Source organism: Rousettus aegyptiacus, unplaced genomic scaffold (genome assembly GCF_014176215.1).
Source record: "Rousettus aegyptiacus isolate mRouAeg1 unplaced genomic scaffold, mRouAeg1.p scaffold_m13_p_15, whole genome shotgun sequence".
Taxonomy (NCBI): Eukaryota; Metazoa; Chordata; class Mammalia; order Chiroptera; family Pteropodidae; genus Rousettus; species Rousettus aegyptiacus.
Genome location: NW_023416290.1, coordinates 3,711,625 through 3,735,621, shown reverse-complemented (window position 1 = coordinate 3,735,621; position 23,997 = coordinate 3,711,625). Strand labels below are relative to the sequence as shown.

At 40.2% G+C, this 23,997-nt stretch overlaps 1 protein-coding gene across 3 annotated transcripts in view; it reads left to right on the top strand.

The window, feature by feature from the left end:
• Nucleotides 1–23,576, top strand: part of PKIA (cAMP-dependent protein kinase inhibitor alpha) — a 54,579-nt gene extending 31,003 nt beyond the window's left edge. Inside the window, exons 2-4 of one of the 3 annotated variants that reach the window (XM_016151489.2) lie at nucleotides 1,671–1,795; nucleotides 18,265–18,442; nucleotides 20,077–23,576. In XM_016151489.2, coding sequence (XP_016006975.1) covers nucleotides 18,292–18,442; nucleotides 20,077–20,156 — 231 coding nt within the window. In that variant the 5' untranslated portion in view covers nucleotides 1,671–1,795; nucleotides 18,265–18,291 and the 3' untranslated portion in view covers nucleotides 20,157–23,576. Of the gene's footprint in view, nucleotides 1–1,670; nucleotides 1,796–11,860; nucleotides 12,110–18,264; nucleotides 18,443–20,076 lie in introns of those variants that run through there. The other 2 variants (XM_016151490.2, XM_036232780.1) reach the window with 2 other exon arrangements.
• Nucleotides 23,577–23,997: the final 421 nt, after the last annotated feature.

Here is a 23,997-nt window from a genome sequence, read left to right as displayed (position 1 = left end):
ATATTAAAGAGAGAATGCTGAACTATAATCACATAAAATAACATTACGTAGTCGAAATTTATGGAATGTTTCTGAATTGACTGATAAAAAAGTAAGACAGTGAGTGGCCTTGAGACAGCAAAGACAGAGAGAGAAATGGCCTTTTCTATGTTCTATTGTGCCTCTAAGTAAGATGCTTGGCAATCTAGCTACAAAGCTATCGTCATATGGCATTTAGGCACCTACTGTATCGAGTTTCCCCTGTGAAGGTCACTCTTTGTCATGGAAGGGATCTGTAAAAGTAATACACACGCCAGTGTCATTGGCAACCGCCAAGTGTCAACTAACTCCAATTTAAATCGATGAACATAATAAAACAATAGTATTATTTTCTTGTGAGATTTTGGCAAAAGTGGCTAGGAAATGTGTAAAAGTGAAGACTTTATAGGCTGAAATAACAAAACATCATTTTGATAACATAAAATGAATTAACTAAAGTTCTTACAGCATCTTACATTAAAATCTCATTGTACTTTAGACATTGCCCACAGTCAATGTGTATGATCATCTCTGCCCTCTGAAGTGGACACAGGCCCATGCCAGGCATTAGTCCCATAAAAGATTAAACACTGAAAAGAAATTCAGCATTTACAGATAGTTTGCTTTGATTTATTCAGTGGGTTCTTCTAAAAGGGCAATAACAAGAATTACTACTTATTGAATTAAAGTTACAAATCATTTCAGAGTTACTCAGATTTTTCTTCAACATCGATATCAATAAAGGTACAGAAAAGTTACGTATTGACTGAGAAATACAAGCACACAATCCCAAACAATTTACAGCCACCTAATAACTCAGTGCTCCTTACAGAGCCATCACCGTACAGGGACCGAGACGCACGTCACGTGTCACCCCTCCTCGTTCGTAATGTTTTTAAACATAGGGCATGACCTTGAAGAGAAAAATAACTTATATGAGACTGCCCAATGGGTAAAGGGAAGGAGAGATAGTGTCGTTTGTTTTCCATTAATGACGCTGTGGAATTTACAGGCAGATGGTCTGGAACAGGTGTCACTATAATTTGAGGAGCCTGCTCCCTTAGTAACTCAGAAAACTATTATTATTTTGGAAGCGCAGCCACAGGACTTTATGGCTTCACTTGTCGTTGTCTTTCATTTTACCCTAACAGCTAACTTTCTAAATCACTGATTGGCAGTCGACAGATTTATTCTCTCTCTGCCATCTCATCACAAAAAGAGACATGCGGGCGTACGTGTGTGTGCACACGCATGCACACACACACAGTTTTATGTGTGACAGTGCTTGGAAAGATAAGCTCATAGTGCATATACGCATTGGATGATTTCCTGAAATACTAGGTGAAGACCGAAGAAAGGAAGTAAATTTTAAAGTAAAAGACTCAGAAAACGTGCCTTTTTTTGCTCTCACTTTGTTTCTTAATGAACAAAGAACAACGTTTTCTGAATTCTTTGCTCAGATGCGAGGCCCAAAACCTGTACTCTCCCCATAGCATGTTCACTTTGTGAGTATTCAAACGTAGGAACTGTGAACTTCCCAAAAGTCGTCATACTGTTTAGAAGACATTTGCTTGAACGTTTGCTTAAGACTTTTAAAAATCGAGATCTATATAGAGAGATAATTTCCCTTTCTCTTGCCGTCTCCATTTCAGTTGGCTGAGTTTCTGAAAAGGCTGGATTGCCCCAAAGGAGTGATTTCTGGGAGAAGCCTGAAGGTCCGATCCAAGAAAAACAGTCCGGTATAGCCAATGAATTAAGAACGAAGGTTTCCACTCAGGTAGGACCGCTTAATCCCATACATTCAACCACCTTAAGTAAAGTACGCTGCTAGCCGGATGTGGTGTGTCTGCTTAGGAAAAGAGGGGCACATAACCTGCCCTACGAGGAGGAAGCCGCTCGCAGTTCCCTTGGAGGCTGTGGTGTTTATCAGAGCGTACCTCGGAGGAAAATGAATACAATAACAGCATGATGCTTTTTTCCATTTTTAGCTCATTGTTCACTAGGGATTTTGGTGCCTGTGGTTTAACCCCAGGGGGTTAGGCACGTGGAGCAGCAGATTAACCCTCCTGGATTTTTCTTCTGAGACAAATCATTTTCATAGGGTGTCTCCATGGCCTTCTAGTCAATTATCAAAATTAAGGGCCACGATGGCAGCTTCTAAGTGAGGAACGGCCCAGTAATGGTATGAAGGAGCTGGCTCGGTCTGGCTGGAGCACAGCTGTCCTAGTCTTGGCACAAAGCGACTGCACATAAGAAGTTAGAAAGGAGGAGAACGGGACTTGGGGCAGAGGAGATGTGTTTTTATTTACCTATTATGTCAATACCCCGCTAACAATTTCATTTTAGTTAGCAACTTGAGATTAAAATTTAGGGTAAAGGGAATAATGAAGATGCTCCATTATAAGGCAAGACAAAAGACACTAGTGGCGTTGAGATCGGAGCCCGCCCATCTCACTGGCAGTTATATCCTCGGGGCAAGCACAGCACTTGACCCCTAATCGGTACTCGATATGAAGACACCCATTGGATGGCTGATGGATGAATGAGTGAAAAACGTTAATGCAGTAGCAAAGGTATTTGTCCTTGCATTTCCTCGCATGGGAACTTCTGTATCGCGAGGACCCAGCACCGTAACTGACAAGAGGAATGTAAGCAATAAAATTTGTTGTTAAGGGTCCTATGATCCTGAGGATACTTATAAAACACACAACCCACATTTGCCAGGGTCTATGGCAGAAATACCCGGGAGATGAAAGCCGGGATCTCAGACTCCCGATGTGACTGAGAGGATGGTCTAGTTGTGATCATTTACATAGCATCCCGCTACGTTCGGCCTTTGCACCTACATTAGCTGTATTGCTAAATGACTAGAATACAGATATTAAATCCCTTCGATAAGCTTCCGTGCCATGTTACTCACAGACAAGATGTTTAGAGCATTTTTATAATAACGAAGTTAAGGGCGATTTCAGAATCACTAGCTGCTCAAGTTGCTGTTTATACAGCCATAGCACTAGGGCGCTATTTCTCCGTAATTTGCTGTTCCATCCTCTGCATTCCCGAAGGGAATAAGAGCTAATATTTTATTAAAGAATGTAAAATTTAGCATCATGCAGCTTCCACAAACCCCCCGTCTCCCCCTCTTTCCCTCTCTCATTTTCTAAGTGAAGTTTTCTTCTAACGATGATTTTGTTTTGTTTTTTACTCTCTCAAATGTCTATGAATTTGATGAAGCCCTCTGTATAAAAATAAAATCTAGAGTCTCAGGGATGAAAGTAAGTTCTTCAATAAATTTATAAATTTCTACCTGAATTGAAATTGGAGTAAGTGGGCATGAAATCCATAAGGGGAAACCATAAGGAATTCTCACAGTAGTAAGTCAGAAACAGCTGCCCATGTTTATGTGTAAGCAGGCTATGATCAAACAGGAGGGCCAAGACTATGTGTGTCCAAACAGAAACTCATCCTTTTAAATCACCTTCCACAGCAGGCCACGTAATAACAGGACAATTCAATAAGTAAATTAATTCTCGTTTTCCACAATTTCTTAAATCAACACTTAGAAAAATGAAAAACTTATCTTGAGCTCCAAGAAACATGGGCAGTTATTAGTTAAAGCAAATATGTTGTTCTGCTGGCCTACACCTGCTATAAATAGCAGTAAGACTCAAGACTGCCCCTGGGCACTGAATGGGCTTTCTATATATAGCTTTTCCTTTCTTTAAAGGCTTTTAGAAGAATGCTATCTTTTGTGGAAACTTGGCCTTTATAAAGGGCACATTGAAATTAAGGTCAGCGACTTTTAGATCTTGAAAAGATTTGAAATGTTTTCCTTAATCTTGGCAGCATGAAAACTGATGGCCAATGAAATTAAATATCTTGACCAGCATCAAATGGCAAACAAGTAACAACGACAGTGCTCAAAGCTGTCTTCTTAGTCCCTTGAACATGGCGTATCATAGACTGCGGTCACGGTCACTGCTTATTTTCAGGGTTTATTTTCTTTTTCCTCAACACCACGTTCCCTCTCGCCTTGTGAAAAGGGATGATAAAATGATCTACGAACTCCATCTATAACTAAGATTTTAAGTTTTGCTTTCTGTACTCATTTTGAAATACTGTTTCTATGTTAAAAACGTGGAAAGGCATTTCCTTCCTCGAAACGCCCTCCCTGCATTTATATTCTGTTACTGCTGAACTGTTGTGTTGACAGTAAGTACAGAAACACACGTTCTAGCAGTAAAGACGATGCTGGAGCGACAGAGTCGGGGGCTCAGTTGACATAAAGGGACACAGGAAGAGAAGGAAGAGAACATAGATTTGATTGGTTTGAAGAAACTTAATGGCAATAAAGAGCTTCACCAGGAATTCCAACATTCAGACGTATAAGGATGAAAAACCTTAATTATAATACTGAGCAAGGACATTTTCAATAAAGGAAGATATCAAATACTATATAGAACACTAGAATCTGCCAAGCAGAAAAATCGGCAATGATTATACATATATTTAAAGTGTGTTCGAACACAGTCATAGCAACTGTTTTTCTTTTTGACCGGTAGGAGGCGCGCTGGAGCATTTAAGCACCATTTTGGTTGGAACAGATATTTAGACACTACGCAGAAAACACTTGATTGCAGAGGAGCAGATGTGAGCATGCGTGTGAATGTGTGTGTTTGCCATTAATGCCTTTCCATTCAGACAGGAAGGAAGGCCAAATTTACTTTAAATGTGGCATTCCCAGACGTTACATTGCATCTCCTTAGGCTTTGCTGATGTCGCTGAGCCTTTAGCTCATTCGCCAGAGGGCCATCCTGTTGTTCATCCAAGTTAGAAATCAAGAGGCAACCCCAGGATTCTCTTAGTAGGGTCCCCCACCTTCATGCTCCCCAGTCAGCACGGCACCTGTCGCTGGGTCTCTCACACGAGACACTCCCTTCAACACAACCTGCTCTCTTGTTCTCGGGCCTCAGCCTCCGAATAAAGTCCATTCTTAAACCTTCCTCAGTCCCAGGCAGTCGGTTACCTTTTCGAAGCTTCACACTTATCAAATGTATTAAAATGTACCCGAATCACACATGCAATATAATCTATAGATAACTCACGACATGAGAGCCGAGGAACACCGCAGTTGACGAGATGCGCTAATAGAACTGGTGAAAACATTAAACGAGTTTTTATCTCGGTTTTGTGGATTTGCTTTCATATTTTAGAATTATTTTTTCAGGTGTCAGACAATTCTGTTAAGCCCTTTTCAAACTTGTAGCCCCTAGCGAGTGTGCTTCTGCTGTCACAAGGCTGAACAGCCGGGACAGTGAGGTGTCTGAAGATGAGGACTGTCACCTGGTAGGCCAGAAATGTGGTAGTTGGAATGCAAAGCATTTAGACAACAAATACAGAAACCGAGGAAGAGATGGTGGTGGTGACTAATGTGCACATCAGATGGTAATATCATAAAGCCGGGTTCTGTAGAGATGGCTTAAATAAATATCACCCTACGAAGTAATGTCTCAGAATAGAATGCAAGCTGCGTACATATTTTAAAAGAAATATTCATGGCAAACCAGTAACAGAAAATAAAGCTTAGTATTCTCCAAAACATACCAAATGTTGGAAAATGCTGACAAATTGCAACTGGTTTGTAAGTGGTTAAAACAGCTCTCGGTTTCATGACTTAATGTTTCTAAACTCTTGTTATGTCATCTTTAAAACTGGGATGAGAATACCTATTTGACAGAGTTGTGGAGAAATTTAAATAATGTAATTCACATACTTCTTAGTGTATCTGGCAAATATGTGATATTTTTTGTTATTCTTATTTATAATGCGTGAGTAAACAAAAGCTGTCTCATTATTCTTAATAGTTGTTGTTACTAGTTGGAACAGACCAAAAAATAGTACTGGGCTTGATTTCACCTTTCACTGTAAATTTTTAAAGATGGCAAAGTCAATAATGAGTTATTTTGAGATGAAATTGCCGATGCTCTAACATCCTTTCTCAAAAGCTAAATATTTATTTGAAGTAGAAAAAATAGTCTTAGTTTCATGAGAAGGAATAGATTGTAAATGTCTTTCCTCCTTAAACTCATTCAGAATCAGCAAAGGAAGCTAGAGGGCGAAGGACTTAGAAAGCACAGTATCACATGACAATTACATGACAAAGAACAGCACAGGTCCCCAGGCTCTCAATGCTTTTGTGATTTCGATGCAATAACCCCAGGTCCCATTCTGACCTCAGTACCACCACTGACTCTGTAAGACATGGTCAAGTCCATTAACCTCTCTGTGCTTTAGTTTCTTAATCTGTAATGTACAGGTAATATTTATTACTTGTCGCTTACCAACCAGTACTACTTCTTCAGCTGGCTGTCTCAGCAGGGATGTTGCAAAGGTTAGCTGATAAATGATTTACAATCCCTCTGAAAGATTAAATAAATGATGTAAAGAGCCCTAACAAGTGAAGAACAGAAGAAATCATTCCATGCATTGATTTGCTACTTTTGTCATACATATTTAATTAAAAACTTAAAAAGATGTAGCCATCGAAAAAGTGAAAACAGGATAGATTATTAGGAATTCTAGGATGCTGTCTGTTGCTTTTTTTTGAAATCTTGGTATAATTATGAATATACAGAAGAAAACGTGTATCAAAGGAAATGATTACAAGTCATCTCCTTAAGTTGATTAAAAGTCTTACAAGACAGAAAAATGAACAGAGTAGAAATAAGAAAATGTGCTTTCTCAGCCTACTTTAATTATTGGTAATAGTATGTATAACCTCGACAACAAATTTACTTAACCAATATGGATATCGAGTAAGATAATTAAAAACAGATCCACGAAGTACTTTATGCAGATGTAAGAACAACATACAAAATCCTGTGCCAAGCATTGTGAGGGACTCAAAAAGCAAAGACCCAGATCTTAAGAAAATGTAACACAGGGAGAAATCAACATGAAATTAATTCCTGCGTAGTGCTGAATTAAATACACACTGCAATAAAATTATTCATTATACTTGGACATGGGGAAGGGGGCCGTGCTGCTTATAAACAGATGCAAAGATGAGGGTTTCATCGTTTGGCATGAAACAGCCTGAGGAAAGAAGAAGCAGAGTAGAGATGCTCCAAGTGTGGGCTATGATCGAAACCCCCAGGCACAGGACGCGGGGTACGGGGAAGGGGGCAGCGAAGTAGCTTGGCTCAAATTCTAGACGGACATGCCAAAAACCAAACCGTTTCGTGAGTTCCTAGCAGCCGCTGAAAATTTCTTAGCCCTTCATGTTTTATAAAGTTAATCATTCTTGGCGATAGCATAAAGGGTAAGTTGGAGATGAACAGGCTTAGTTTGATCAGTAAGTAGTTAGCCCACAACTGCAGTAGTCAAGAAGGAGACGATGAAGGTAATGACCAGAACATGAATGAAGACAAAAAATATTAAAGTGACATGAATGGGCAGAATTAAAACAATGAGGTCTATGAAATGATTGGATGTGAAGAATTAGTGAGATCGAGTGACTGAAGACAATTCTAACATTTCCGTCATAGGTGCCTGAGAAAGTAGTGGTAACGTACCCTAAAATAATGGGGAGAATGGATAGTTTTGAGGGCAAAGGTGGAGATGGAGCAAGAGATCCCATTTCGAATTTACTGAATATGAGATTTCAAGGAAATCAATGGTGAAATATCCAATAGGCAGTAAAAATTCTCAAGCTACTCTTCAGAAAAATATCACTCCCCAAATTGATGGATTTGATAGTCACATGTATACGGGTGGCTGTTAAGCTATTGGGGTAAATGCGATTACCAGACAGAACAGAAAGAACAAAAATGGGAAAGAGCAAGAAAAAAAAATTAAGATTATGGGGCAACCAAGGGAGAAAACTATTTCAAGAAGAGAGGAATAACAATGTAAAATGATGTAGATAATTTGATAGAGATGATTATTGTGAAACACCTATTGAATTTTGTGATTCATATATAATAGTTTTTCTTTGAGAAAATAATTCTAGTAAATTGATAAACATGTGAGTCAGATTTCAAAAGAATTAAAAATAAAGCAATGTAGAGGGAACAGGAACAATTAGCATCCCTCTCTAGTTTTATAAATCTGAAAGTAAATGAAAACAAAACAGGCAAGTATATTAAAGAACATACAGCATTAAAAGATGGAATATATTTTATAACAGGGAAAATGTGAGCAATTTTATAGGCATCGGAGGAGTAGAGAAAGCAAGAGACTCCGGAAGCCCATGGCAGGAATGGGAGGGAGGATGGAATCGAGAGCACCAATCGGGGGTTCGCGTTGGGCGAAAAGACTCGTGAATAAAGACATGGACAATTTTCGATATGATGGAAAAGGGGAATCGAAGAAATTTAAGTAGGATGACCTTGATCTTCTCCATGACGTCAGCAGACAAGATTTTCTGTGAAGACTGAGAAAACGAAATATAAATAAAGAAAATTCTGTTGTTCGCAATCATAAAGAGATCAGCTGAAATGAGCAAAGGCGTTCAAGAGTAGCTTTAAGGTCGTTTTTTGTTTCCTAATTAGACTGAAAATACTTCCCAAAGGAAGATACCCTGTGCTCCTGGATTCTTAACATTTATAGGCTTGGATTTCTCACCGTAAAGTTTTGATTTGTTAAGCATCGTGGACAGGAAAAACAGGATTTGAATCTTTGCTAAAGTTCAGAGGAGAAATTGAGCAATGATGCAATTGGCTAGATTATGAATTTATAAAACACGAAAATGTGTCCAGGTCATAAAGAAGGATATATTTACATGCACCTTGAATGAAGGCATAAGATTCACAACTGTCAAATCACTGGCGGTCAGAAATAAGTTGAATATAAAGATTAAAAGGAATAATCATTTGTATGAAATATTGGAACTTTTTTGAATGAGAAGTTTTATTACACAGTGAAAATCAGGGAACAGGTGAAGAGCTTCCTTGAACTAAGGTAGATTGGATATTATCTCTAATACTATTATTTAAAATCTTGCTGTGAAAACCATTAAAATATAGTCTTTTTCCCTCTTATTTGGCAAAATTTAGTCTAGCACTATTTTGTGATAAAAAGTCAATGCCTTGGGTTTAGAATAAAAGGGATTTGGTTCGACCTAGTTAATATATGTTGGCCTACGTCTGTGATACAACTCAGTATGTGGGATCGATTTTGTAAGGTGTGCTTTTGATTGGACATTGGCCAAACTCTCATGGAGTGTGGAGTGGGTCACTGTTCCACTAAGGTGGCCTGGAGAGCATGCGAAGTCATGACCTGGTGCTGGAATTACAGTTATGCCTTGACAGAGGCGTTCCAGTTAACCTGTTGCTGTTGACAGAGTCGTGGTTCTTGTTTCTCCTTTGCTGTCATTCACTCCAAAGTGTGGCTAGAGATACACCAATTCGAGTGAAGAGCGAATTGAAGTGGCATCAAGTTCTGGAGCCTTGGTCTGAGCTCGTGAGACTTAGTTTGAAGCCCTCCGATTTGTGAGACTAGCAGGTTGTTTTTGAACATAGGCTACGAGATGGTCAAGAAGAAGAAGAGAAAAAGATGGACAGTACTTAGCATGGAAACAGATCAGCTGATACTTCCAGAGCATTTTAGGAATCAAATATTTACTTAATTTTTTTTTTTTTACAAAAGGTTTTCCTTCTATAATGTATAGCATTTATTAAATTGCTTTCTTTTATTCTTTTCAAAATTTGAGCCCCAGACTCCAGCATTTCCCCCAAACCATTGAAATCCATCCCTGAGACACTTATAACAGGTTCACAAGTTCAAGATGACTTTCTTAATAACAGGAATGCCATCTGCCCTTTTCCCTTACCTGACATTTGCACTCAGGATGCACACGCGTGGTGGGCAAACGCTGGCACCGTAATCAGTTCAGTGGCACCAAACTCTACTAGTGACCCCCGTGTTCTCCACAACACACTCACAGTTCGTATTTCTTAAATGCAAGATCTACCGAAGATTGTATTTGATGAAACAGTAAAAAAATAATAGTTTTGTTAGATCTTGACCCTTATGTACAGGTCTTTTTTTATTTATTATTATTAAAATTTTGGGTTGACGTTGGTTAATAAAGTCAAATAAGTTTCAGGTGTACAATTCAACAGTACATCATATATGTATTGCATTGTGTGCTCACCACCCAAAGTTAGGGTTCCTTCCATCACCAAATGTTTGACCTCTCTTACCTCTACCTGCCTCCCCCCACCCCCTGGTGACCACTAGGCCACTGTCTGTGTCCGTGAGTCTCTGTCGTTTGTCATGTTCATTTGTTGCTTTCAGTTTTATCTCCCACATGAGTGAAATCATTTGGTTTTCAACTTTTTCTGTCTGACTTATTTTGCTTAGTGTGATGATCTCAAGATCCATCCATGTTGTCACAAATGGCAGTATTTCATCTTTTTTCGTGGCTGAGTAATATTCCATTGTAGCCAATCATCTACCGTAGGACACTTTGGTTGCTTCCACGTCCTGGCCACTGTGAATAACGCTACAATTACATCAAAATGCATATATCCTTGCTGATAAATGTTTTCAGCTTTTTTGGGTAAATATCCAGAAGAGAGATTGCCGGTCATACGGTAATTCGGTAATTCTATTCTTAATCCTCTGAGGAACCTCCACGGTGTTTTCCATAGTGGTTGAAGTACAGATCTTTTTAATACTCAATGTGATGAACTGGGAAGTCGCTGGAGGTACTTCGGCCATGTGCCAACTGCTTGGATCACGAGCAGACTTAGCCACTTTTTTTTCATGAATCACCATTTTTACTTGAAAGAACAACCGACAGGCAAACTGTGCATTTTCAGACTTGGCTGTTTGGCGGAGATTTTCTTGAAAGTGAACAGAGTGAGCTTGCCACTTCAAAGGAAGCAATATCTAACTGTATCTGTTGCCAATGATAAAATCTGAGCTTTCAAACAAAAATTACAGTTTTGAAAAAGTTATTATCAGCCCCTGTGAACTTTTCAATTTCCTGATTCTTAAAGGCTTTTCTGCTGAGATAGGTGGATTTACTACCAAATGTAATATTGTATAATGAAATATGATAGAATTTGGAAGTTTTGTATAACCCAGTAAACCAATCTTTACCAAATGACCAAAGCTTGATATTAAAAAATAAAAAAATGTACATGGGCAAAAGATCCATTTAAAGTGGCAGGTATACAATACATTTTAATAAAACAGAGTTTGGAAAGCATACTCTTATGGTTTTAGGTTACACATTAAAAAATTATTTTTAATCCACGATTCTCTCAAAAGGCTATAAAAATTCTCCTCGCTTTTCCAACTAAAGAAATCTGTGTGAGGCCAGATTTTCTTCATATACTTCAACTAAAACAACATATTGAGACAGATTGATTGTAGAAGCAGAAATGAGAAACCAGATGTCTTTTATTAAGCCAGATATTTGCAGAATTCAGCCAGAGAATTGCAAACTGTAAAACAATGCCATTCTTGCCACTATTGTGGTTTTTTTGCTTTGAAAAACATATTTCATGTCATTAAAAATATTTATGGAAACATGTAATGGTTTATCATTTATATTTTTAAGTCATTAATAAATAAATTTTTGCAGTTTTAATTTCTCATATGTAAATATTGGCAGATATAACAGAAACAAAAGCTCACTGGCATTCTCAATAATTTTTGTGAATATAATGAAAATCTGGGACCAAAACACTTCAGAAAAGCTAATGTATAATTTACTGAAGGGTTTTCAACCCTTCAAATGGTTTAATAAATTAGTGGTTGAGAAATTATACAATTGGCGCTTGTAATAATAGGACAGGAAGAATTTTCCTTCTCTTTTCAACTTAAAATAAATCATGTCATTTATATTAGAGAGAAAGAAGTCTTCCGTGCCTACTGATGGCATTCTCTCCATTCTTTCTTCCAAGTCTGTGAGTCTCATTACATGTGTCCCCATTTACAGGAGTAAAATTAGCATGCAATCCAGTCACCATTTGGCTCATGACTCAGTGTCACTATAAAAATCATTTTCGCAGCTTCATAGGCCCAACTTCCAGGACACATCTATGTGGAGCGCTTCGGTTTGTTCAATCTAGGAGACGTAAGTACACACTTTTCCTAGCCTCTTGGAATCTATCTAAATCTGTAAATTCTACTAGAGTAAAACCTGCTGGTGTATTCACTCAGATAATTTGTGAATGTGATATTTCAAAAGGTAAAGGGAATGAAAAGGAAAAGACCAACGGGAATCATGAATCTCAGTTTAGAAAGCCGTTAGACAAACGAAGAATTTTGATGATACCGATATATTCCTTCTCTTGTTAAAAAGTGAGAAAGTGAGACTTTTTCGAGAAAGAGGAAAAGAAAGAGCAAGCTTTGTTCTTAGTCATGGATTTTGATTGGACTTTTAGAAACCAATATTTAGGGATTTGTGCCATAAAATTTAATCTACCTTTAAATAATAAAGTATCTTTTTTTTGCTCTCAAATCATGCTTCTACTGTTAGTACAATTGTCTCTTGTATAACCAGATACAAAAAAATAACACCATATTATCTTGTTTATATCCAGTATGACCATTTTGCCATATCTAGAAAATGCTTATTATAGCAGCATAAACAGGAAAAGTCTGATGAAGAATCGAAGACCAGTTTTGGTAAAATGTCCAGGTTTTATTCTGATTAGTTTGTTTTTATAAGGCCAGAGTGTGTGCTAATCTCTACTCTATTAGGCCTCTACCTGCTGCTGATACTCACCAGAAGGTTTTTTGTTTTTGTTTTTTGTTTTTTGCTTTTACTTTTGCCATTTATTAATGAATATCTGTTAGAAATAATCATTTGGCAATAGTTTCCCTAGAATTTTTAAACAAAACTCCCAGTCACTGTATAGTGGTATATTTGGTGTGGAAGAACTTTCTGTCTCTGGCTATCAAAGCAAGAAACTGAAGATCTGTATCTACATGTTTAACTGAAAGTAACGTAGCTGTCATGCATGTGAAATTTCTATTTTTGAGCATCTACTGGGAATTCACTAAAAGAACTACAATCATGGAGGGAGAAAAAAAGAACAGAATTCACAGCATCTATATATTTTGTTTAAAAATGTCATTGTATTCTTCATTCATGTAGTTCTCTATGTGCTATTTGTCCACTATTGTTCTCTCTTATGGGAAAATAAGTCTATTGCCTAGAGAAAGAAAATGTAATAAAAACGAAATTCGACTTCTATGTTAATAACTGTTATTATAATAACTGTAATGGCTAATATATAGGCGTTACCTTAAAGATTTAAGATCGGTGCACATCAATCTAACAAATACATTTCATAAATGCTTAAGCGGAGGAGAAGTTTACAGCAATTCACTCTTCTCACAATCGGCATTATCTCTCACTCAATCCAGCAGGAAGATATATATACACACACACTTCAAAGGTGAACACGATGTACATTTACATCTTTCGTAACCTCGTTTCTTCTCCCATGCACTCGTTACTTAGAAACACACTAAGTGAAAATTCAGATTAAGTTGCTGGCTTCCCTCTTATAAGTAGAATTACCAGCAGTGTCTTTTAACGTTCCGAGATACACTTTTCATGATGGAGTGCACCTTCTTTTAATTCATATCCTCTCATGGAAAATATCACCACTTTTTTCTATAGCATTCTTGATATTTCAAATCTCCTTAAAACTGTTACCAGAACAGTGAATTAGATGGAAACCCCACATGCACGTGCATTGCTATGACAGTCTATAAAAAATGATAATGGCAGAGAGCAAGGACCTTTGCTGCAAAATACAACACTTGGTACACAAAAGCTCAGACCTGGGTTGGAGTCATAGTTCTGTGTTTTATTTAGTAGTCACTTAACATCCCTGAGACTTATTTTCTTTACCTGAAAATGAGCATATTTTTGCCTACTTCATAGCATTGCTATTAGATGAGAAAGAATATCAGCTGTGCTTTTTTTAAAGCCTATTTTTAAAAAGCCATAAAGAGACTAAGAGTGAAGGGCAATCACAGTGATTGACAGGAGCTTATTCTGGTAATTCCACATCCCCTTAAACTTTTGAGATACATATTTACTAGATTGATGTTTTTATCTAATTCTAAATTGTTAAATTAACCGAGAAATTAAATACTGTGTTGGATACCGTTGGAGAACTAGGTAAGAAAATATATTTATAACTGCTAGCATTGAATTATTCTAAGGTCAAATGCTTATTCAGACTTGAAAATTACTCATAGACAGGCAATGGTAAAGCAAAAAGACCGGACTAGAACTGTGTAAACCTTTGTTAGAGACAATTAATAAATTGCGCGAAGATGGACAAATCACTTGAACTCTCTGTCCTCAGATTCTTCACCTGTAAAATCTTCTGGATTTTTAGGACTTGGTAATTTAGTATAATTAGGAAATACAGAAGTTCTCTGGGGCTACTGATGAAGGGTGATTAATATATTTCTTCATCACTGTTCAGTTCTATTCACCATGTTTTTATTTAGCACCAACTATGAGCAAAAAACTCTACCAGGAGCTGTGTGCCATTAAAGCGTTAACAAAATGCAGTTCCTGTCTTGTGAGAGCTGCGATACGTCTAGAAGGAGAGGTAGCCATATGCCATTTAGAATGTGAGTGCCCTCTGCAGGCACAAATCGAGGCCCTTGAAAGTGCCAGCTGATGTAAGAGGGACACGAAGACAGAGAGGAGATGGCAGTTAACAGAACGCTGAGGGCTAAATCCATGTCAACGAGCGAGTCCGTTAGGGGACGCGTTCCTGGAAGAATGACAGCTTTGAACAGAGGCGCCGGCCGCGAAGCTGTGGAAAACAATGCATTATTCTGCAGCGTCCCAGGTTTGAGAGCCACTTAAAGCCAAAGCAGCAGAAGTGTGCTCCTCCCGAGTCATGGAAAAACTCAGCGATAGTCCTGTGCTCTACAAGATGTAAATATGAGCGACATCAAATGAAAATGGACGGGACGTAGGCAAGTGATTAGACACAGAGAGAGAAATGAGCGAAAATGCTCCAACGTGGTGCTCCCCGTTCGCGTGTTTTGCTGTGCTCTCGTTTTGCCTTGTTGAATTTGAAATGCACGTGCAAAACCGAAGGAAGAGAAACCTGAAAAATACAAAGATCTGAGAGGATGCAGCCAGGATCGTAAGGTGTCATGGATGCTGAGAACGTGACAGCTGTTGTTTTATTTTGCTTCGTTTTGTGTTTTGTTTTATCAGCACCTACGCGCCATGTGCCAAACATTGTGTTAGGCTCTTTAGATACATAATCCAAATAGATTCTCATAGCTACCTTGAGAACGAAGTATATTGATTGCAATTTACAGATGAAGAACTGAGTACAGAGCAATTGGATACAGCATAGCAAGCAAATGGAAAGTCTAGATTCAAATACAGATGGGTCTGACTCGTGAAATAATAAGCTTGCTCTGGAACTTGCTGAGTGTGCTAGGAGAGAGTTTCAAAGAGCATGCTGCCGGCTGGGTCATGCACTGCAGAGAGCTCAAACGAGGTGGACACTCACGAGAACCTCCCACATCAAGCTGTTACTTAATGTTAATACGGATCATTGCAGTGATCGGTAAGGAAGTAAACTCCACAAAACATGCTACATAAAAGGCAAGGAAATATAAAAATTCTAAAGGTTTGTTCAAAGAAATTGAAAATTAAAATAGCCAAACCCTTCTGAGAAGTTTAATGAAGAGATTAGTCACTGCAAAGGTGAATGAAGGTTAAAGAAAGGATATTTGTTTGAATTGTTCGTTCATTTTTTTTTTTTAAGTAAAAGAAGACTTGAACATGTTTTTAAACTTAAGGGGGAGATCCACAGGAGAAAGAAGACTCAAATTATTGGGGGGAAAAATGGATGGACCAAGGTCTTGCAGGAGGTGACAGGAATCAATAGTATGTCTCAAAAAGAAAGAGGCTAGTTCATTCCGAAAAGAAAGAATAGTGATTTACAGAGAAAAGTGTTGGAGAGACAAAGAACTTTAAGAGAACTCGCGGCAGATGTCTTATATCTTCTCAGAAAAGGAAGATGCAAAGTCACCTCTCAAGGCAGGTAGTGTCTGGTTCTGTGGGCTGGAAAGGGTGTGGATCCCTCCCACAGAGAAAAGCACAAGGAAAAGTAAGCTGGAAGTGAACAAAAGAATTTCCCAACTACGCGGAGTGTCTACTAATAATAGCGTCAAAACTTTCCAGTTGAGCCAATTGGCACAATTTTGTGGCTTTTTCTGGTAACATTCGGTCACTCAGTAATAAGATCAGAGAAAGTATGGCACGGTTTCTTCCCAGGTGAGGCTCAAGAAGGTCGAGGTGACGGAAGATCATGGAGACTTCTTGATGCTCATTAGAAGCTACATGAAATCGTGGGCGATCGATCCAGACCAGAACCAGAGAACACTAAAGTAAAACGGGTTAAGAGAATTAAAGATAGGACCAGGATGAAGCACAGACCCACTAAGAGTAGGAGGAAAGGAAGAAGGATAGGTGGCTACGGCCATAGAAAGGAATTTCCAAGTTCAAGACTGTAGAAATGAGGTCGCTTCGGACGACTGCTGCTTCCACACCTTCACGCGACACGCCTGTGTCATACAGCTGTCCCACTTCACTGCCAGACAACGGGAGACCGGGACGTCGGCGATTTTCCCAAAGGCCATCCGTGGTGCGGCGGCAGAGCCAGGACTAAACCCAGCATCCTTCGGGGAGCACGTTGAAATTCTAAATAAAACAATAACGACCGTTCCATCCTATTCCCGTAAAAAAAGGAACGGTGGACCCCGTCGAGGGCCTGGAAAGCGGCGCCGCCCACGACACAGCCACAGGAAAGCACGCGGCATGTCTCCGCTTCCTCCCTCCTTCCCATGCCGGCTTCCTCTTAAAGAAGAGGGGACATGAGAAGTTTCTCCATATTGCATTAGCAGCTCCCTGGCCCAGAGGCGTGGGGAGGAGAATAAGCCTGAAGGAAAGGGCTGCTGGCTGCCATCCTAAACCACGCGGTAAGCGGCATCACGTTATATCAGTGCCGTCGTGCGTGTCCGTGACGATGTATGGGTTCCACCAGGTGACCTCCCTCCCTAGTTCTTATATTTGGAAACGGTCCTTTGACGTGATAATCGACATGAGTTTTTAATCTTAAACTATAGCAAAATGTAATTGGAATGTTTGGGAATAGAAGGGAAATTACGTTATTTTAAAGTTCTGTTTAAACAAATGAACGCAACAGAAATTCATCATTTTGTATCTTAGTGTTCATCCCTCTTTTGACCTTTGAGGTAGGATATAAATTTAAACATAGAAAAAGAAATTAAAGATTTGCATTGGGTAAAAAAAAAATTTTAAAATAAAATAAATAAAATAATATAAAATAATTTTTAAAGTTTTTAAAATTTTAAAAATCTTTAAAAATAAAAAATAATTTAAAAAAGATTTGCATTTGGTATTCTTTTGTTAATATTCGCGTCTCACATTTTACCTTGAAAATATTTTTCTTCGTTATGTCTTTAATTAAGTATGTGTATCACCGTTTTAGAAAACTCACTTTCATTGACTCCTTTGTACACCGAAATTTAATTGCAAGGATTGAGTCCAGAAGATTGTTATCCATCTCAAGCACGGCTTAGCAAAGGGGCCACAAGGAGCTTCTCTCCCGGACTGGGAGCCGCATCTGATCACTGACACTGTGCAGAACTGCTGGTTGTAGGCTGGCGATAAAAAGCACACTGGCTTTTGGCCAACCTCCTTGTCGTTCCTGGACTTTTGGCAGACGGGGCACTGGCTTGCTTCTTCCCCTAGGCTGGCCACTTCCGCCCCACCCCCACACCTTGGTGTGCTACTGATCTCCAAGCCCTCCCCTCTGGAGTGAGAATTTTATGATCTAAACCAAGTGCCCACAGACTATCACACGCAGGTCAAAACCAGCCCTATGCCTATTTTTGTGAATATAGTCTGTTTGTTAGGTTTGTTTAACAAATTGGCTTCAACTGCTTCTGCACGCCAAAACCTCAGACATGAGTGGTTGAGACACAGACCATATGTCCCTCAAAGCCAAAAATATTTACTATCAGACCCTTAACAAAAAAGGTTCTCCGACCCTTGATCAAGAGTCAAGATCATGCTTTGTGGACATGTAAGCAAGGCAATCATTTCACATTCACACTCTAGGCCAGGAATTTAACAAGCATCTTTGATATGTGTTTACCACTGACCAACCTATATTTACCTATTAATTTTTCTCTGTTTTTCAGTTCCTGCTATGTGGATATTTGTTAGCAATGACTGATGTGGAAACTACATATGCAGATTTTATTGCTTCGGGGAGAACAGGTAGAAGAAATGCAATACATGACATCCTGGTTTCCTCTGCGAGCGGCAACAGCAATGAATTAGCCCTGAAACTAGCAGGTCTTGATATCAACAAGACAGGTGAGTTCACATCTCTCTGTGGACATGGGGTGATCTGTACCATTTCCTCAAGCGGGGCTGAGGCATGAAAAAGCACCTTCAAAAGTAACGTAACAGAGTTATCGACAGTCCAAAGCGAGACAGAAGTAAGGAACTAATCTCTTAATCAATCACTCCCACCCATTTCCAATAACTTCTTACAGGGTTTCCCGCTCAAATGCCGTACAGTATCGACAGCTGTAAAATGACAAACAAAACATCACTAGCTGAGAATTGCGAGGGGTGTCCGTTTTAATCCCCGAGTGTTTCAGCTTTTTAGTTTACACTCCACGATGTTCCTGCCCTGTGTTTACCTTGACTTATCAATGATCATCTGGTTAAGCCATGGCTCTGTGTTTGCTGTATTATGCTAAGCAAGCCCCACGGGAGCCGAATTCTTCATCTTGTCTGTACGCAATTACTTTCATCCTTAAATACTCTTCTCTCTTGCATCTTCCCTAATCTGACTTCATGCCTTTGGTCACCAAGATCATCTCCTGTTCATCAAGTTCTTGTTGCATCTGCACATCTTAGGTGGGGCCACCTGCACATCTTGGAGCCTATCCATAGTTCTAATGATGAAAGCAGCCTGTGGAAACGATACATAACGCCTGGCTGTACCCTCGGAACCCCTTTAGAACAGACTCTTTTTTGTTGTTGTTGTTGTTGTTTTGATCATAGAACTACTTTCAACTTCTGTAAAGTACGGCGGGCTGTTTTGTGTGTAGGTGTTAAGAGTAAAGGAGAAATTGCCTTTCAATATTTCCATCTGAAGAAGGGACCGGCCCATTTACCGCTAACCATTTGAATCACGGCAACAAACTCTTAGCAAAGACTGTTATAATTTCATTATTGCAACACCCCCCAGATATTTCATCCACTAAGCAGTACTGGCTGCTTCGTAATGAACCAACACATGCAAACATGTGGATCTTTGAATCAAGGACTGTCCACGGCTTGCACTCAGGTAGAATGGCCGATACGGAGAGAACGCACTGTTGAATCTGTGTTCGCCGGGTCGCTGGCTGAGGCTGCGGAGGAGGACGCAGCTGTGAGGGTGGTTTAACTGGAGTTGTGCTTATGTTCTCTAGGCCTTCACCGTCACGTACCAGCTGCCACGTGCCCTTTCATCTTCCACTTTTCATCTAAATGAATTAAACCTCTGAGACGTCAGATGAGTTATCACAAAATCCTTAAAATATGACAGTCAGGAACGAAGAGGCAGATTTGCTTTCCGCTTCTGATTTTGGCCTAAAGACACACGTGATTTCTGCAACCTGTGAAACTATATACAAGGGACGTGGCCTGGGCATGAGATTTCCTAGTTATTTATCAAAAGCGCAGGTGACCAGTAACCCCTGTGAAAATGCAGTTATTATTTGGTTTTTGAGTCATGCTGGCCCAAGTTCACAGAATAAGAATTAAGCAGCCCTTGAAAGATTTAAACTATTTTCTTGATGAGTAATTAATTACCAAAAAAATACACTTGTTTCTCTGAAGAGTTCAGATTTCTGGATTATTTCTTAAATTTCCAATGCAATATACTGAGAGCGGGTAAATAAATATAAGTAATGGTTTTTATTTTGCCTTTATCCTCGTTTCGACATCTCTTACAGAGGGCGAAGAAGATGCCCAGCGAAATTCGACAGAACAAAGCGGAGAAGCTCAGGGGGAAGCGGCGAAATCCGACAGCTAACACCCCGTTCTGATCTCCATCACCACCTGACGATGTCTCCCACCTCCGGGCCTGGCTGGAACGCACTGGTCTCCAGGAGCGAAAGGGGGAAAATGAAAATGGCCGTGTGGCATCGCAGGAGTCCGCTCACTGTCGTGTTCAGAGCGGGGGCAGAGGCTGCGGCTGCAGGCAGACTTTTCTCTACCTCTGTCATTAGCAATGGCTGAAATCATGTGGCCCGTGTCGGGATGTCAGTTTTGTACGGATCCTTTCACTTGACCATATGATGAAATGCTTGTAGAGAGTAGCACTGACCTAGGTGATGATTCTTCCTGTAGCATCTGGCCCCTCACGACGTCAGAGGATTTAATTGTGTCCAATTGCAAAGGGTTGGTTGAACCCCGGAGTTTAGAGAACTCTGGCCCAAGTATTCACCCAGTAAGAGAACCATCCAGAAAGCACTGTTTCTAGCATTACGTGTCTGTGTGTTCCTGCCGTGTGATTTACACTGTTTTGTATCGTACAGTATAGGCGCTCAGCACTGCCCCTTCTCTGACTGCTCATGAAAAACAAAAGTCATGTACGTTACTGTGAATTTTTATACCACTCATTTTTAAAAGGGCTGCCTTTTTTCTTCTCCATAGTGTGGTGGTGTACACAGGATAGAACACCTTTTTTTTTTTTTAACTTAATCTGTCCCCTCCGTTCATGCTGATGAATTGATTAAGCCTAAGAGATTCATCGAGTCTCCTTTGCTTTTATTATATAGGCCTTCGAAAATATCCATTAATGTGAATATTACCCAAATTCAGTGTGCCTGCTGTCTGCACAGACCAGAATTCCACCTACAAATTTTACTTTATTCCCAAGGGGAGAATTTCTCCCAACTGATATTTTCTTTTTAATTGTGAGGATTTGGGAGAATGAGAAAGGTGGGAAAGAAAAGCCGAGGTAATACTAACAGCCAGAGATGTTTTGTTCTTTTGGAATCACCTTTCCCACAATGCCGTATGCTACTATTTACATGTTGAGGACGGCTTGTCTCCAGGGCGCTGAAAAAGATGGAGAAATGGATCTCCTGGCAATCATGTGGACACCAATCACAAAAGCGAAGCCCTCGTGTTGTGTTTTTCATGTCTTTTTTCAGCCCGATCAGATTCAAATGTTATGATACACTTTTTAACATTTGTAAACTTTTACTAATAATTAGTGTGAACTGCATTCAGATACAATAATGATCATCGGTAGAAGCTAACAAAACCTGCAGTAATGCTGCGGGCGGCCTCAGCTGTGTCTTGGCATCGTGGTTCTTACCTGGAAAGTTTCTGTGAGCTGTGTGATAACCTCGGGTCGGTATTACGAACGCCGTTATCCGTGGTAATAAATCAGGAACCAGTAACATGCCAATGGCTCATGAATTACTGGACAAATAGCGGGAAGACCTGTTACCATAAAGAGCCCACTTAACTCCTCCGGGGCTCAGGTACAGACCCATGTGAACTAGGTTAATCAGCATCTCAGCAGGTGACCGATCTGGACCTACCAGCAACCCAGGCCTCCATGGTACTTGTGTACAGAATGAAAGGTAAGTCCCCTCATCTCCCTTCACACTACGTTTTAGATGAGAGGGATGAGGGCGTGGGCACTGTCTGGTCCTCAATCACTTGTAACTAGGAAAAAAATGTTAATAGTGTGAGTCTCTAAAAAAATAGAGGAAAAATCAAGTCCTAGAGCGCCTCCTTCTAGCTAAACCGTTAAGGTCCAAAACGTCCAGTTAAAAGTCAACGGCTCTACCTATCAGTAGACTTATGAGTGGGGAAAGCGGTCCCCAAGGCCATTGTAGACAATCTCCGCTAGTCCACTTTAAACGTCCCGCCCGTAAAATCGCTTTTCCGATCCTCATTTACTATCCTCATAGCTTTCTTGTGAATCTAGCTTAAGTCCCCTTCGCCCTTAGAATTGTGGAATTCCAAACTGATCTCACGTGGTTTTGTAAAGTTTAGGACTAGTGCTGAGTGTATGTGGAGGGTTTATATTCCTATGTGATATACTGTGATTAATGCATGTGGTGTCACGCTCGTCTCTGAGTATCTAAATAGTGCTAAACTGCGAAGTCATAAGGAGCTTTTGAATTATTTTGACCTCTCACTGCTACTTTGTCTGCTGTATTCAAACCCAGAGGCATTCCCAAACTCAAAGATAAAAAGCTACTTCCCAAAGCACCTACATTACAGCTGTTGCTCAGTGCAAGTTCACGGTATCTTCCAAATGTTACCGTAAGCTCTTTCACTTGCAAGTCCATGATGTACATAGAAGCGCATGTCGAAGGAGAGAAGGAAAGGGCAGAATTCGAAGGCGTCGTTTGGCGGCACCTGCTGAATGTCTATGAACTAACGGACCTCGTACAAATCACTGCCCGGCACATACGTCCCCATCTAACCCTCAAACAACTCAGTTAAAGTAATGTTATCCCATTTCACACATTAGGAACTTGAGGCGCAATGAGGTATAACTTTTCTGAGCTTAGACAGATAATGAGCGATGATAGTGAGATTCGAACCTGTCTGCCTCCAAGGAGATTTCGACAGCACACGCCATGTAACTAAAGCCAATCGCAGGGCACGTGTGCCCGGAAGGGAGCATTTAGAGGTGGACAGGTTCGGGCTCCCCAGTTTAGAGAGAGAAGCTGAGTCCCAGCAGGAGGACCGTGCTCCGCAAGGCTACCCGCACGGGCAGCGACACAGGTGCGTCTGAGTCACCGAAGGCGCACTTTCAAAAAAACAAAGAAATGCAACTCGAGTTTACTTTCCGTGGGACACTTCCCAAAAGGTATTTTTCTGCCATGCGGTCTATAAATTTAGCATGGTTCAGTTTTTGATGCCCCAAGCTACCCCGTTTTGTTTAACAAGAAATATGATAATTTCGGTTTCTCGACTCATTTGCGAACAAGCGTGAACTTATCAAATTTACCTTTTATCAGTCATAAGCGCCCTATGCTAACGTGTTGTTAAAATAAATTCATAGATTTTTTTCCCCAGTAGATAACAGGCAGCCTTCAGTTTACGCACTGCCCCCCAGAGCTGCGCACTGTAAATGCCCCGAACGTGACCTTACCCAGACCTGGTGGAAATGCAGCTTTTTAGAAGGTGGATGATATTGCTGTTTCTCTTCAGAGAAGCAATGATGGGTAATGAAACGTAACTGCCTGAGTGTATCGGAGCTTCTGAGCGAAGCCCACAGTAAGAGGGAGGAAATGTAGAGCCATCAAGTGAAATCAGGAAAGGATCTATGATCTATGATGTCTTAATGGGCCCTAAATTGTTCTCTGATTAAGAGTGGCAGTCTCTGAAGTCATTTGTGAGCTTGTATGACTTTTGTATTTAGCAATGTTGCATGCTCACATAATTGATATTAAAAGTAATAACATTTTCCGGAAATGTACACAGTCTATTAAGAGTATTTATTGAACGCTTACTACGTACTTGGTACTCGGGACAGCGTTGCGGGTGACAACGGAGAAACCCCAAGCCTCGGGCGTCCTGGGGCGACATACCCGGCATCTGGCCTCACCCTTTCCCAGCCTTCACTCCCATCATGTCCCCCTCCGTTGCACCCCGGGCTTCATGTCTACCAGACAGAGCCAACGCTCACATCTGACGTCAAAGCCCCAGATTCACTCCCATGGTTTCCAGCTGCTCATCCTGCAGGACAGTGATCTAATGTCAGAAGAAAGACAGGTGTTTTTCAGGATCTCCCGAAAGTTTTCCGACACTCCCTCTGCCACCCATGCGCACACGGATCCGTCCCCACGCCACCACGTCCCCTTGCAGGTGCTCCCGTGAGGCTTCCCTGTCTCTCCTCC